The sequence below is a fragment of the Cyprinodon tularosa genome, unplaced genomic scaffold, assembly GCF_016077235.1.
Source record: "Cyprinodon tularosa strain WSP-4 unplaced genomic scaffold, ASM1607723v1 ctg100, whole genome shotgun sequence".
In the NCBI taxonomy this organism is placed as follows: Eukaryota; Metazoa; Chordata; class Actinopteri; order Cyprinodontiformes; family Cyprinodontidae; genus Cyprinodon; species Cyprinodon tularosa.
The window spans coordinates 514,748-527,181 of record NW_024037783.1 but is presented as its reverse complement, the minus strand read 5'-3'; the positions used below and the strand labels follow the sequence as shown (position 1 = coordinate 527,181).

The 12,434-nt window shown below is 39.4% G+C and overlaps 1 protein-coding gene and 1 long non-coding RNA gene across 2 annotated transcripts in view; both read left to right on the top strand.

Annotated features, from left to right (window-relative positions):
- Positions 1 to 12,434, top strand: part of otog (otogelin) — a 74,442-nt gene that overhangs the window by 51,621 nt on the left and 10,387 nt on the right. Inside the window, exons 32-47 of the mRNA XM_038267966.1 lie at positions 1,612 to 1,691; positions 4,937 to 7,419; positions 7,792 to 7,969; positions 8,068 to 8,219; positions 8,305 to 8,394; positions 8,479 to 8,665; positions 9,132 to 9,352; positions 9,512 to 9,650; positions 10,140 to 10,328; positions 10,520 to 10,729; positions 10,821 to 10,925; positions 11,029 to 11,133; positions 11,222 to 11,323; positions 11,497 to 11,595; positions 11,689 to 11,729; positions 11,905 to 11,980. Of these exons, the coding sequence (XP_038123894.1) occupies positions 1,612 to 1,691; positions 4,937 to 7,419; positions 7,792 to 7,969; positions 8,068 to 8,219; positions 8,305 to 8,394; positions 8,479 to 8,665; positions 9,132 to 9,352; positions 9,512 to 9,650; positions 10,140 to 10,328; positions 10,520 to 10,729; positions 10,821 to 10,925; positions 11,029 to 11,133; positions 11,222 to 11,323; positions 11,497 to 11,595; positions 11,689 to 11,729; positions 11,905 to 11,980 (4,457 nt within the window). The remainder of the gene's footprint in view (positions 1 to 1,611; positions 1,692 to 4,936; positions 7,420 to 7,791; positions 7,970 to 8,067; positions 8,220 to 8,304; positions 8,395 to 8,478; positions 8,666 to 9,131; positions 9,353 to 9,511; positions 9,651 to 10,139; positions 10,329 to 10,519; positions 10,730 to 10,820; positions 10,926 to 11,028; positions 11,134 to 11,221; positions 11,324 to 11,496; positions 11,596 to 11,688; positions 11,730 to 11,904; positions 11,981 to 12,434) is intronic.
- On the top strand, positions 2,875 to 3,838 carry LOC119771860. Its single transcript, XR_005279200.1, has 5 exons — positions 2,875 to 2,928; positions 3,046 to 3,166; positions 3,250 to 3,389; positions 3,484 to 3,621; positions 3,711 to 3,838. It is a non-coding gene; the product is annotated as an uncharacterized LOC119771860 (long non-coding RNA).

The window sequence follows — 12,434 nt, the reverse complement described above, 5'->3', positions numbered from 1 at the left end:
TTTTTTTCCCAAACATCCCTAATTTGGTCTCCTCTGCCCAAAATACATGGTCCTCCTATAAAGTTTCCACTCGTGAATAACATTTCTTTCAGCAGAATAATGAATCTTAATTATTTAAAAAATGGCATTACATTCCTTCACATATTAATGGGAAGGAGATGTTGGTTCATTGAGATCATTGGTTATGTCTTTCCATTTCCCAAACACTGTAAGGGAAGAATGAAGCTCCAAATTTATTGAATTGCCTTAGTTGGTAACAAGTAATTAAAGCATGTTTAGTCAACTTAATTCATTTACAATTCTTTAACTTGACACGCTATAAACAAAAATATGACAACAAAATGTAGTAAACCTAAAGATCATAGCTACAACTTTTTCATAAAAATTATACATTTTTCAAAAATAATACATCCACAGAATTTTTATAATGGTGAAGAATAAAAGTATTACTTTATGGAAAAAATAAGTAGCTTTTTAATATTTGCCTTAAATACTTCAATATTTATTTCTGGTAAAGATGCCAGTATGAACTCAAAAGAATAGGAATAGGAAGTTGAAGTCACATGAGATGGAGCTGAGAGGGTTAGAGTTTCCAGATCCTAGTAGTGACATTATTGAGGTGGGAAATGACAAAGAAGAAGTAAAATAATGACAAACATCACTTTTCTTAATAGTAAAGTAAATGTTTGCTAATGGAAAGGTGAGCATTTGCATAAATATTAGCCTGGCAATTGATTGGCAAATAAGAAGGGGCAATGAGAGGGCATGTGAGAGTTCCCTACTTACTGGTGAAGTTAAACTTGTATTTATCACCTCCATTTCAATCACTTGTTACCAATCGAATCAATTGAGTAAAGTTGGAGATGTATTCTTTTTTGGAGTGGAGTGTAAACACAACTTTTTGCTCCAGTTCTGACAAGTGTTGATGATTATCCATGCCCAACATAGACAGGGATTACCGTAGACTCAACTTAATGTGGTATCTTGTTAGAGCAGATGTATTGAGTTTTTCCTTTTATTTTATTTTATTTTATTTTATTTTATTTTTTTCCTTTCTACAGTGTCCTGTCTGGCAATGTGGCAATAAGAATAATTGTCTTGATGCCAAAAAGAGCCCAACAGATTTTACTTTCACAGTTGGAGCAGTAGGGCTATTGCAATAGTGTTCCGCTTGTTTCATGCATATAGATTGCTTTAATATAATTATGCAGGGAGTTTTACAGATTATATGGACACTCCAAAGTAAGTAGAACAGAAGAGGAAAAACAGGAAAAAAAGGAGAAAAAATGAAAGAAAGGAGATAATGATATAACATTTTAAGTCTGCTTCATCACCTGCAAAGAGATGTAAAAAGGACAGCACAACCAACAGACATGGTACGAGACATACAATAAAGTAACACCTAGATACTATCGCTGAAGTAGTATTATTTAATCTGACATGTACAGTATACTATGGTAGCTGAAGATAAGAATATGGGCTTTCTGTATGGAAGTGAATCTCTGAGTACCTGTAGTTGTTTGTGAGAGTGCACTTGTGCATGTAAAGTTTATCCAAAGAAAAAATTCTCCAGTATTGAGGTTTTCTCATTGCAAATTGTCTCCTGTGCAGAGTGGAGGGCTGCCTTTCTGTGTGCCCCCCTGACATGGTCCTAGATGAAGTCACCAGTCGATGTGTCCATGTTGAAGACTGTAAGTAGCTTGAAACAGCATCACTGCATTCAGTTTGATGACAAATAATAGTAATTTGATGGAATGTCTAATGTTAGAGAATTGAATCCTACCTAGAGGGGCTGCGAAAGTATTCGGTTCCCTTACACTTTTAAACCCTTTGCCACATTTCAGGCTTCAAACATAAAGATATAACATTTGAATGTTTTAGGAAGAATCAACAAGAATCAATTTCGTTGAAGTGGAACGAAATTCATTGAATATTTTAAACTTTTTTAACAAATAAAAAACTGAAGAGTGGTGCATGCAAAATAAATTGGCCCCTTTACTTTCAGTGCAGCAAACTCTCTCTAGAAGTTCAGTGAGGATCTCTGAAGGACCCAATGTTGACCTTAATAACTGATGATGATAAATAGAATCCACCTGTAGGTACCTGTTAGGCATATGAACTGAGGTAGGAGACTCTGTCCATAGGAAAACAATCAGTCATGTACCGCACAAATCTGGCCTTTACGGAAGAATTTAATTTCTTAATGATATGCATAAAAGCCTTGCTTAAAGTTTGCCACAAGCCACCTGGGAGACACAGCAAACATGTGGACATCTGGTCAGATGAAATCACAATTGAACTTTTTGTCAACAATGCAAAACGTTATGTTTGGCATAAAAGCAACGCAGCTCATCACCCTGAACATACCATCTCCAATGTCTAAAAATTTGGGGAAAGCATCATGGTTTAGGCCTGGTTTTATTCAGCAGGAAAGATTGTAAAAAATTGTTGGGCAAATGGATTAAGTCAAATACAGGAGCATTCTAGTATAAAACCTGTTGAGGCCTGCAAAAGACCTGAGACTGGGTCGGAGATTTATCTTCCAACAAGACAATGATTGAAAACGTAAAGCAAAATCTACAATGCTTCTCAAGTAAACATATCCCGGTGTTAGAATTAGTGATGGGTCGGGCAACACCGATGCGTCGGCGCATGTGTCGGTCTCATAGAGCGAAACCTGTGTCGACGTGTGTATCGCTATGGAAAAGTCACGTGACCGAAACAGTTCCTGTATCGGTCACGTGACCAATGTTTCAAACTGATTGACAAGCCTTAATAAGGAAGCGCATCTGCCAACGAGATGCATCTGCCAAAACAATCTTGCGTGTTTTGCGAATATAAAATTCATCAAAAATTATGGAGATTTCTCAAGCAAAAAGAAAGGTTTCTGCTGTGTGGGACCACTTTGATGTCATTTCGGAAAATAAGGTATTTGTTTTAATTTCCTTGTTTCATCCTGTTCCTCTCAGAGTTTCCACTTGATTTTCTGAGTAGAAATTCATTTCAAAGTGACCTTTAGTTTACTGTTCGTGTTATTTTCTGCAGGTTAAATGTCGCAATTGCTCAACAGAGCTTGCATATTTAAATAACAGCACCTCCTCAATGCTGAGGCATTATAGGGCCAAGCATGAGAGTGAAATCAATGATACACCCATGATGAACTCAGGTATACAGGTATTTTACAACTTACTGACTTTGTTTTATTGATAATTCTGAATAATTTACACTTTCTCATTTTTAACCATCAAGCTTCCAGGAAGCAGATGCTTGATGAGGCTGTGCTTAATTTCATTGTAAAGGACTGCCAGCCCCTCGCTGTTGTGGAGAATGAAGGGTTCAGGGAGCTGGTTCAGCTCCTTGAACCCTCATATGTTTTGCCAACCAGAAAGGTTTGTGTGGAAATTATCTAAAGTGGTAGTTTATTCATAAAATTTATTTTAAATATATTGATTTTCTTCTGGTTTAACTTGGTGGGGTTTTCAGACCATCAAACAACTGTTGGCCAAAAAGTACGAGGAGGAACGGGAACGAGTGAAAATGGAAGTACAGCAGACTGCGGACAGAATGTGCCTCAATTGGAAGCTCAAATGAGCCCAAGCCGGGAACATCTTCACAACAGCTGTCTGCCCCCACTTCAGGCATGATATTGAGCATCATTTCTTTGTTGTTTGTAAATCATGTACTAAAATACTTTTTTTTTTTTTTTTAAGATGACCTTTGGGAACATTTTGATCTCGAAGTGGGGAGGCAGACCAAAAGTGCCACAGCTGATGCCATCCTTGAGGTGCAGAGATACATGGCAGAGGGCAATATTGCGAGGTCCCAGGATCCTCTTGTATATTGGAAAAACCAAAGGACGGTTTATCCAAACCTCTTCCGCCCGGCCTTAAAATTTTTGTGCACTCCAGCTTCATCTGTGCCGTGTGAGCGGGTGTTTTCCACAGCTGGAGAACTAATATCAAAAAAGCGCAACAGACTGAATTTCAAAACGTTGCAACAACTTATTTTTTTGAATAAAAATTTGTAAACAAAATACCAGTGAACAAGCATCTTCATTTACTACATGTTTACTTAGAGATTATTACATTATGATGCAGGTTCTCATCATCCATTGACTGTGTCTAAAATATCAAATATGTTTTAATAATAATACAATGCATCATACAATGAATTGCATCATATTAGTGTATATAATAGGTCATCAAATCAGTGTCAGTTAACTCTGTCAACTAGGTTGCCTGTAGGGATTTTTAATGTCCAGCAGGTGTCAGTATTCAGTGACACAGTATCAATACAGTTTGGTAATGTGTCGAAACGTTTCATGACGCCTCATCAACCCATCACTAGTTAGAATGCTTAGATCAAAGCCCAGACCTGAATCCAATCGAGAATCTGTGGGAAGAACTGAAAACTGATGTTAACAAATGCTCTTCATCCCACATTACTGAGCTCGGGCATTTTTTGCAAGAAAGAATAGGCAAAAATTTCAGTTTCTCAATGTGCAAAACTGAGAGAGATCTACCCCAAGTGACTTGCAGCTGTAATCGCAGCGGATTTTCTTTTGTAATTAAATATTTTATTTGAGTATAAACATGATTTACAAGTTGTAAATTTCTGCATATATCTTCATGTTCAATCAGCAAATAAGATAATAATAATATATATATAAAAAAAGAAGCTGGGTAGCCATATATGCTTACAATGCTAACACATAGTCTCTAGGTTCAGAAGTGATATTGTTTAATTAAGATGAAAAACTGATGACTGAAAATTTGTTATGCCATTTGTTACTGTATACAGCTTTAATGTTTGTTTATTTATTTTTACTAATGTCTTATTTTCTGGGCTAAAAAAAAAGGAGTTTTTAGTCATGTATTAAACATTACTGTAAGCCACTAGTGTAACCCTTGTAACATTAGATATTGTGTCATTTCAGGTATTAGGGTTCCTGATGATGTGTCTCCTCCCTCACCATCCACTCCAGCTAAAATGTCTGAGAGCACCGCATCATCCACATCTCCAGGCACAAGTCACACAGGAAAAGCTCTCAGCAGCATTATTTCTAGTAGTACTTCACCAAGCAAGTACACTACCTTATCCAAAGCACCACCCACACCTGTTGAGCTAACTTCATCTCCAACCTTCTCTCTATATCCAACTCCTAAACATTCAAAAACTCCATCAGGGCCAATAACGCCTCCTGCTGTCAGGCCAGAGGTGGTGGAGCCACCATCCACAGTCAGAATAACTGAAACTCTGCCAATAACTTTAACAGCTGCAGCAAGATGGACAACCAGGCCAGTGAACACTACAGTCAGCTTACTCAGCACCACCATGTCCACGACAACCAGAGCTACTTTGGACAGCTCCTACACCAAACTGACTGTCACGCCGGCCCGCCTCCTCACCAGCACAGCTGTAACAACTTCTGCAGCAAAGACTACTAATGCTGAGAAACCCACCACAATCAGCACTTCTACAATTTTGCATTCACACGAAGACACAGCAAAAAGCACAAGTTCAGAAACTACTGGAACAAAGACATTGAGTGCAGATTCTCCTTTGGTCTCTGAAACCTCTGTCCATCGAGATGGAACCACTGTCTCCAGTACTACTGCTACTTTCTATACAGACACCAGTAAAAAAGCTACACCTTTTGAGGGAATGGCAACAGTTCCTATAATCTTGCCAGAAATACCAAGCACAAGCTCCACATCAGCTTCTCCTGTTCCAACCTTACCTCCTCTAGAAACAGAAACAGCATCTTCTACAACATTAATTTCACCAAAGACCACACAGCCATTTAGACTAGTTACATCTTTGACAACCAGTAAAGAAACACAAACTGGAACCACAGGAAGAACCTTAGACATTATTGAAAGTGACATTGCAGCTTCTTCAACTGTCCCAGTGTTATCAACCCATATGTATGGTGGTACTCCCTCTACAACTTCAGCATCTGCCTCCACCTCTGTTCCTTTATGGTTGGAAACATCAACTAAAAAGAAAGTTACCATCCTGGAATCCTTAGCATCTAGAATCCCAACAGTCGCTACAACAACAGCTTACCCTTTACCTGGAGAGGTTAGAGGCAGCCCCACTCCTTTGCACTCTTCAACAGCCTATTCTGAGAGGACTTCCTGGTCAGCGGCTGTCCCAGTTACAGGGAAAACCACCACCAGCAAGCTAACTTCAAGACCTCTTGTGGTTCCAGAAACATCCACAGATGTTCTTTTTACCACTAAACCTAAAACCTCTAGCTATATTAGTACTCTACCACAATCTCCAGCAACAGAGAGCTCTACCCATCCATCCTATACTGAACGGAGCTCTGAATCTGGGCCGCACTTCCACTGGGAGACCACCTCAGCTTCCACAGCTACCTACCAACCCCCAATGGGGACAACATCTGTGTTGCCCTCTGAATCTCCTACCATGTCTTCTAAATCACCTGAAGTTTCACAGTTTCCAGAGACATCTAGGACATCTTCCACAACTACAACCACCACAGGAAAAACAACACCTGAAGAAGGTGGAGTCACAACCATCAGGAAGCTTATTACTCCCCCGGCTCCGCATGTGTCTGGCTCTCTTGAGACCCTCCTAACCACAAACCCTACAGGAGCTGAACTGTCTAGTCTTTATACCACTGTTAAACCTGTCATTGTTGCATCGATTACAGAAACTGCAAAACCAGTTACAGCCAGAGTGTCAACTGGAACAACGAACATGTCCCCTCCAACTTTGTATTCACTCCACACAAGTTCTCAAACGGCTCCAGCTGAATCTACCATTCTGGAAAAGGTCACCACCAGATTGGTGTCAATACCAGGAGCTACACCAACTATTGCGAGGACAACTATCCTCACAGCAGCATCCAGAGTTCCTGTAACAACAAGAGTTTCTCCCAGAGCCACACCAACCTCAAAAAGACCAGTCACCTCAAGGGTCACTATTGGAATGAGACCCTCAGCTATCACCACCAGATCAACAATGATTGGCTCACCAACTGTTTCTCCTGCTACTACTTCTCCTGTCATTGCAACATCAGGAAGCGAGACTGATCATGTTAGCACATCAGCGGCGAGTCCTCCTACCATAACAACTACAGTCCTGGCCCCTTCACCAAAACCAGCTGTGCCATTTACAACTGCGTTTGCTGCTGAGTCAACAACAACCAAAGAAGCTAAAATACAGCAAACTCAATCTCAGAGCCCTGATGTCTTTGTGGCAACCAAGGAGCCTGGTATTCCATTTTCAACTACAACTCCCTATGGAGCAACCACCACCATGGAAAAGATTCATACAACTTCACGTTCAACACTCTCTTCGAGCTCTCCTCATTTAGCAATGGAAACAACCAGCTCCTTTGGACAGCGATCAACATTGATGACAGAAACTCCTGTAAGGATGTGCACTGTAAGTCCAATTAGATTCTTTTTACAGATGCATTACTTTCTTAATTGAAGTTTATTACTAGCTTTATTTTAAGACTACAGCTTTTATTTAAAAAAAAAAAATTACAACTAGATCATAATTTGCTCTTTTAAAAGCTCTTTTCAGGTACCTTAGGGACATACCATATGCAGAGGCTACAGTCCTCAACAGAGTTGTCCCCTGTTTAATTCTTGTTCCCAGTTCATTTACTAGACGTCCCTCTCTTTCTGTCCATCTTCCTGTCCATCTTCTTTTGATTCTCAGCCACTAAAAATAAAAAAATAAAACTGTGTATTTGTCATTCCTGAATAGAATCATCTATTTGCTCCAGATTTGATTTTGTCATCTCTTTAGCCTCCATATGCAGAGATTGTTGATGAATGCACAAAGTACATCTGTGTCAACAACCAGCTCATCCTCTTCAACAAATCCCAGAGCTGCCTTTTTACAGCTGAGCCTCCAAACTGTGGTCTGCTTGGTTTTTCTGTTCTGATCAACGGAGACAAATGCTGTCCAAAATGGGATTGCCCATGTAAGGAGAATTATGCTTTTCTTGCTTCTTTAAAGATATCTTCTTTAGAAGGCTGCAAAAAGAGGCTGAGCTATTTTTTTCTTTTCTGTATGTCTTAGGTCGCTGCTCAATATTTCCTGATCTAAATGTCATCACTTTTGATGGGGACAGCTTTGCTGTTTTTAAAGCTGCATCTTACATTGTTACCCAGCTGCCCAATGAGACCCTCAGTGTCCTGATTCAGGAATGTCCAGCGGATTCTGAGTTACCGGTGGGAGTCAACCTCTTAATCATCTAGTTAAATTTTTTTAAGACAGTCAGGGTCACTAATAAACATTTTCTGTTTCTTTTTGAAGGTTTTCTGGAATTTCACCAACTTGTGTCTAGTCTCACTCAACATCACGCACAAATCTAACCATGTCGTCATCAACAGACTACAGAGAAGAGTAAGACCCAAATATTATTGATAACTTAAACTACAATATCCTGCACCATGAATTTTAAAACCTTTATCTTTTTTTTCCAATTAGCTCTATGTAAACTCACGATACGCCAAGCCCCGTTTTAAAAAGTATGGCTTTGAGATCTATGACACAGGCAACATGTACCTGATCCGCAGCCCAACTGGTCTTAAAGTACAATGGTACCACAGCACTGGCATGATGGTGATTGACACTGATGGCTTGGGCAGGAAACTTCCCACCATGGGCCTCTGCGGTAAGAACGATTTGCATCGATTCTAAAATCCTTTATTACTCTGCAGTTTCTTGTAATCCTCTTGGATCAGTGGATTTCCACAGTTTCCTGAAGGTCATTTAAAGATTGCAAAACTGCATTGCATATTGAAAGCTGATGAAAGTGCGAGATAGAAAAGAAGTAAAAAGGCTAAATCAAATTTACTTTGATATATAGCCTGTAGCAGAAGGTTGTGTCTTTAGCATGGGTCCCACTTTAATTAAACAGCAACAAGAGAAAACAAAGCCCTCTGTTTTATGACAGCCAGCTTTTAAAACATTAGCCTGTACCATTTCTAATTAAGAAGAGTAGATATAACGTTAGCATTTTCTATGGGACGATCACAGCAAGACAGAAAGTTTGCTACCGTAGTCCTTTTTAAGGTCACATGTGTCTCATTTAGAGATATTCTGAATTGCATTTCTTTTTTTTTTTCTGACTCCCTCAGGATTTTGTGATGGAGACCTGACCAATGACCTTACACTGCCTAATGGTACAGTTTTGGGCGTAAGCAAAGACCCAACTCTGTTTATCGACAGCTGGCAAGTTCCCAACACCACAAGCTACGTCAGCTATAGCCGTCGACGTGAGCACAACTGCTCCACCAGCGATTGCTCACGCTGTCTAGCCATGCTGGAGGATAACACCTTTACCCGTTGTCATGAATTTGTATGTTTACTCTTAACGCCTTTTAATGCCCCTGTTCTTGCTAAGTTGATTTAGAATGTAAATTAATAGGTCTTCTTGAAACTGTCATAAAGATATTTGAACAAAATGATTTATCTTTGCAAAATTATTTCAGTTAAACTATTATTTCTTGTTCTCCAGGTGCCACCCAGCACATTTTGCGAGGTTTGGGTGAGAGACTCAGAGTATATGAACAACCATTGTGTGGCTCTTGCTGCTTATGTGGCCTCATGCCATAAATTCAATATCTGCATTGAGTGGAGGAGGCCAGATTACTGCCGTAAGATTACTCTTTTAATTGCACACTGAATTTTATTCATAGCACATATGTATGAGAATGTGGAGAAAAAAAGAATATAACAAAATTCAGTTAAACTTACCCATTTGCAATTCATAGTTTTACTGTAAATCGAATAATATTTCAAATTTCTTTTAAACTGGAAAAAAAGATGAATCAGAATTAGGAAAATTGATTTAGCTATTCGCTACAGGTAATAAATATGAAAAATAAAATAAATTTTGGAAAAGTATCCATCCATCCATCCATCCATCCATCCATCCATCCATCCATCCATCCATCCATCCATCCATCCATCCATCCATCCATCCATCCATCCATCCATCCATCCATCCATCCATCCATCCATCCATCCATCCATCCATCCATTGTTTTAAAAGTATGACCTCAATAGAAATATAAGCTTTGAATTGAATTAGTAAAAACACGTACAGCTATCCTGACTGTTGGTATGTTTTTATTTCCCTGCAGCCTTTGTCTGTCCTGGCACTCTAAGCTATCAAGCATGTCTTCCTGCCTGCACTTCTCAATCCTGTCCAAACCATGACTTTGACTCTGATCCAGACCACTGCATGGGACTGACAGAGGGCTGTGTGTGTCCTGAAGGAACTTTACTTCATCGTCCGTACTCTGCTCTATGCATCCCCTTTGAGAAATGTGGTAAGGACCACACTTTATTAGCTCATATGATACCCAGAGGATTATAAGAATATGAAAATGTAAATTTCAGATTTATGGTTGATTAAATTATTCCTGAAATTTTTTTGAGTCTTGAGTCCTTGTCGAGATTAAGGTATATTCTCTATAATCCAAGCACTTCTGTCTGAGGTACGGTGTATGTTTTGGTGCAGCTTGCACCGACAGCTCAGGTGTTCCTCGTGCAAACGGCGAGGTGTGGAAGGCCTCAAAGGACGGCTGTTGCATGTACCGCTGCGACAATGACACCATCGTACCAGTGGAGTATAACTGCTCCAGCGTTCCCACTCCAGTTTGCCAGCGAACAGGCGAAATGATCATCAGCATGTCCGATGACACCAGCTGCTGTCCACACAAAGTCTGCTGTGAGCCCACAGGCAGACTTCTTTAGCTTATTTTATTTATTTTTAACAACAGTGAAAGTTAATCTGTGGTTGTTCTCATGTTACTCTGCAGTGTGTAACCAGAGCCTGTGTGATCACTTTCCCCCTGAGTGTAAATATGGGGAAAAGCTGGTGTCTTACTACAGAGCAGACTCCTGCTGTCCAGACTATGTCTGTGGTGAGTTTCCCTTTTACTGATTAAACTCTATGTTGTAGCAACGCTTGAGTTTTGCATCATCTATATCTACCATTACTGCTTCTTTTTACATTCTGTTTTTCAGAGTGTGATCCTGAGCTCTGTGAGTCTGACATCCCGACCTGCAGAGACGACCAGACTCTGATCGCGACCAGAGCTGATGGCAGCTGCTGTTTGGCACACATCTGCAGTTAGTTCATCCTCCCCTTTTTGTGTCCCTTTCATTGAATCCTTGTCTAGTTAAACAGTTTGTTTAATCTACAATATGTTTCCTCCAGTGTGCTCCTCTTGTTCTGAGACGCCACCCTTCTGCCAGGAGGGGGAGGTGCTAAGCGTTGACAGCAACAGCACGGATCGATGCTGCCCTTCCTACCAATGTGGTTAGAAAACACACCATCTTATCTTTTTAGTTCACTACATTTTTCCATCACTTTTTAGAGTAGTAGACCAAATTAAGGCTGAAGGAAACCCACCAACATGCTTGAATCGTGAGTGGGAATCTTTCAATGTGTTGTAATTGTCTAACTGTCTTAATGGTATTTTGTGTGTGCAGTATGTGAGCCCTACAGATGTCCTCAGCTGAGTTGTCCTTACGGGATGTCAGTTGTGTCTGTTTCCAATTCAAGTCTCTGCTGTCCCAAGCAAACATGTGGTATGATCCTAACATGCTACCTGCTTCTCTTAAGCCGTAACCTCAGCTTCTTTGCTGGAAAATGTAATATTACCTTGTGCTTTGTGTTTACAGAATGCACCTGTGACAAAGTGGCCTCTCCAAAATGTGGCCTGGTACGTTCTGTGGTTAAAAATCCAGGCTGGGAGAAATATCTAGTTATTATTATGACAAGATTGGGGCAAAATAAAGGGTTTTGGTATAGATTTAAATATCTCATATTATGTATAAAATAATAAAAATATTGGATTTTTAATGTATATCAACATTATACTGCCTTGTTCTTTTCAGGGGGAAGCTGCACAGCTTGATCTGGCCTTTCTGTCTGACCCACAGAACCAGTGTGCCTGCAAGAGGTACAAGTGTGGTGAGTTCTGCTCAGATAAAAGACTGAGTCATTTAGTTCAACTATTATTATTATGATTATGATTATTATTATTATTATGATTATTATGATTGTTATTATTATGTGTCCTATTAAATATCAACAACGTGATCCTGTTTAATGATCTGACTTCAGTCTAATTGAATTTAGAGTTTATTCATCCTCACATAATTTAGTCCAATGCATTTCTGTTCAATGACATCACATACGTAGATGTCACAAACTGCTGCACATATAAAACATTCTAAATATAAAGAAAAGATCAATGTTTAAAGGCAGAAAAAGTAAATAAATAAAACAGTAAAATAAGATTCAAAAGCAAAAAAGACTTGTGCTATGCCAGAGGTCAATAGGAAAAAGTGCATTTTTAGAAGAGTTTAAAAAATGGAGATTGAAGTGACCTCTAATTTCTAAAGAGAGATTATGCTACAGTCTA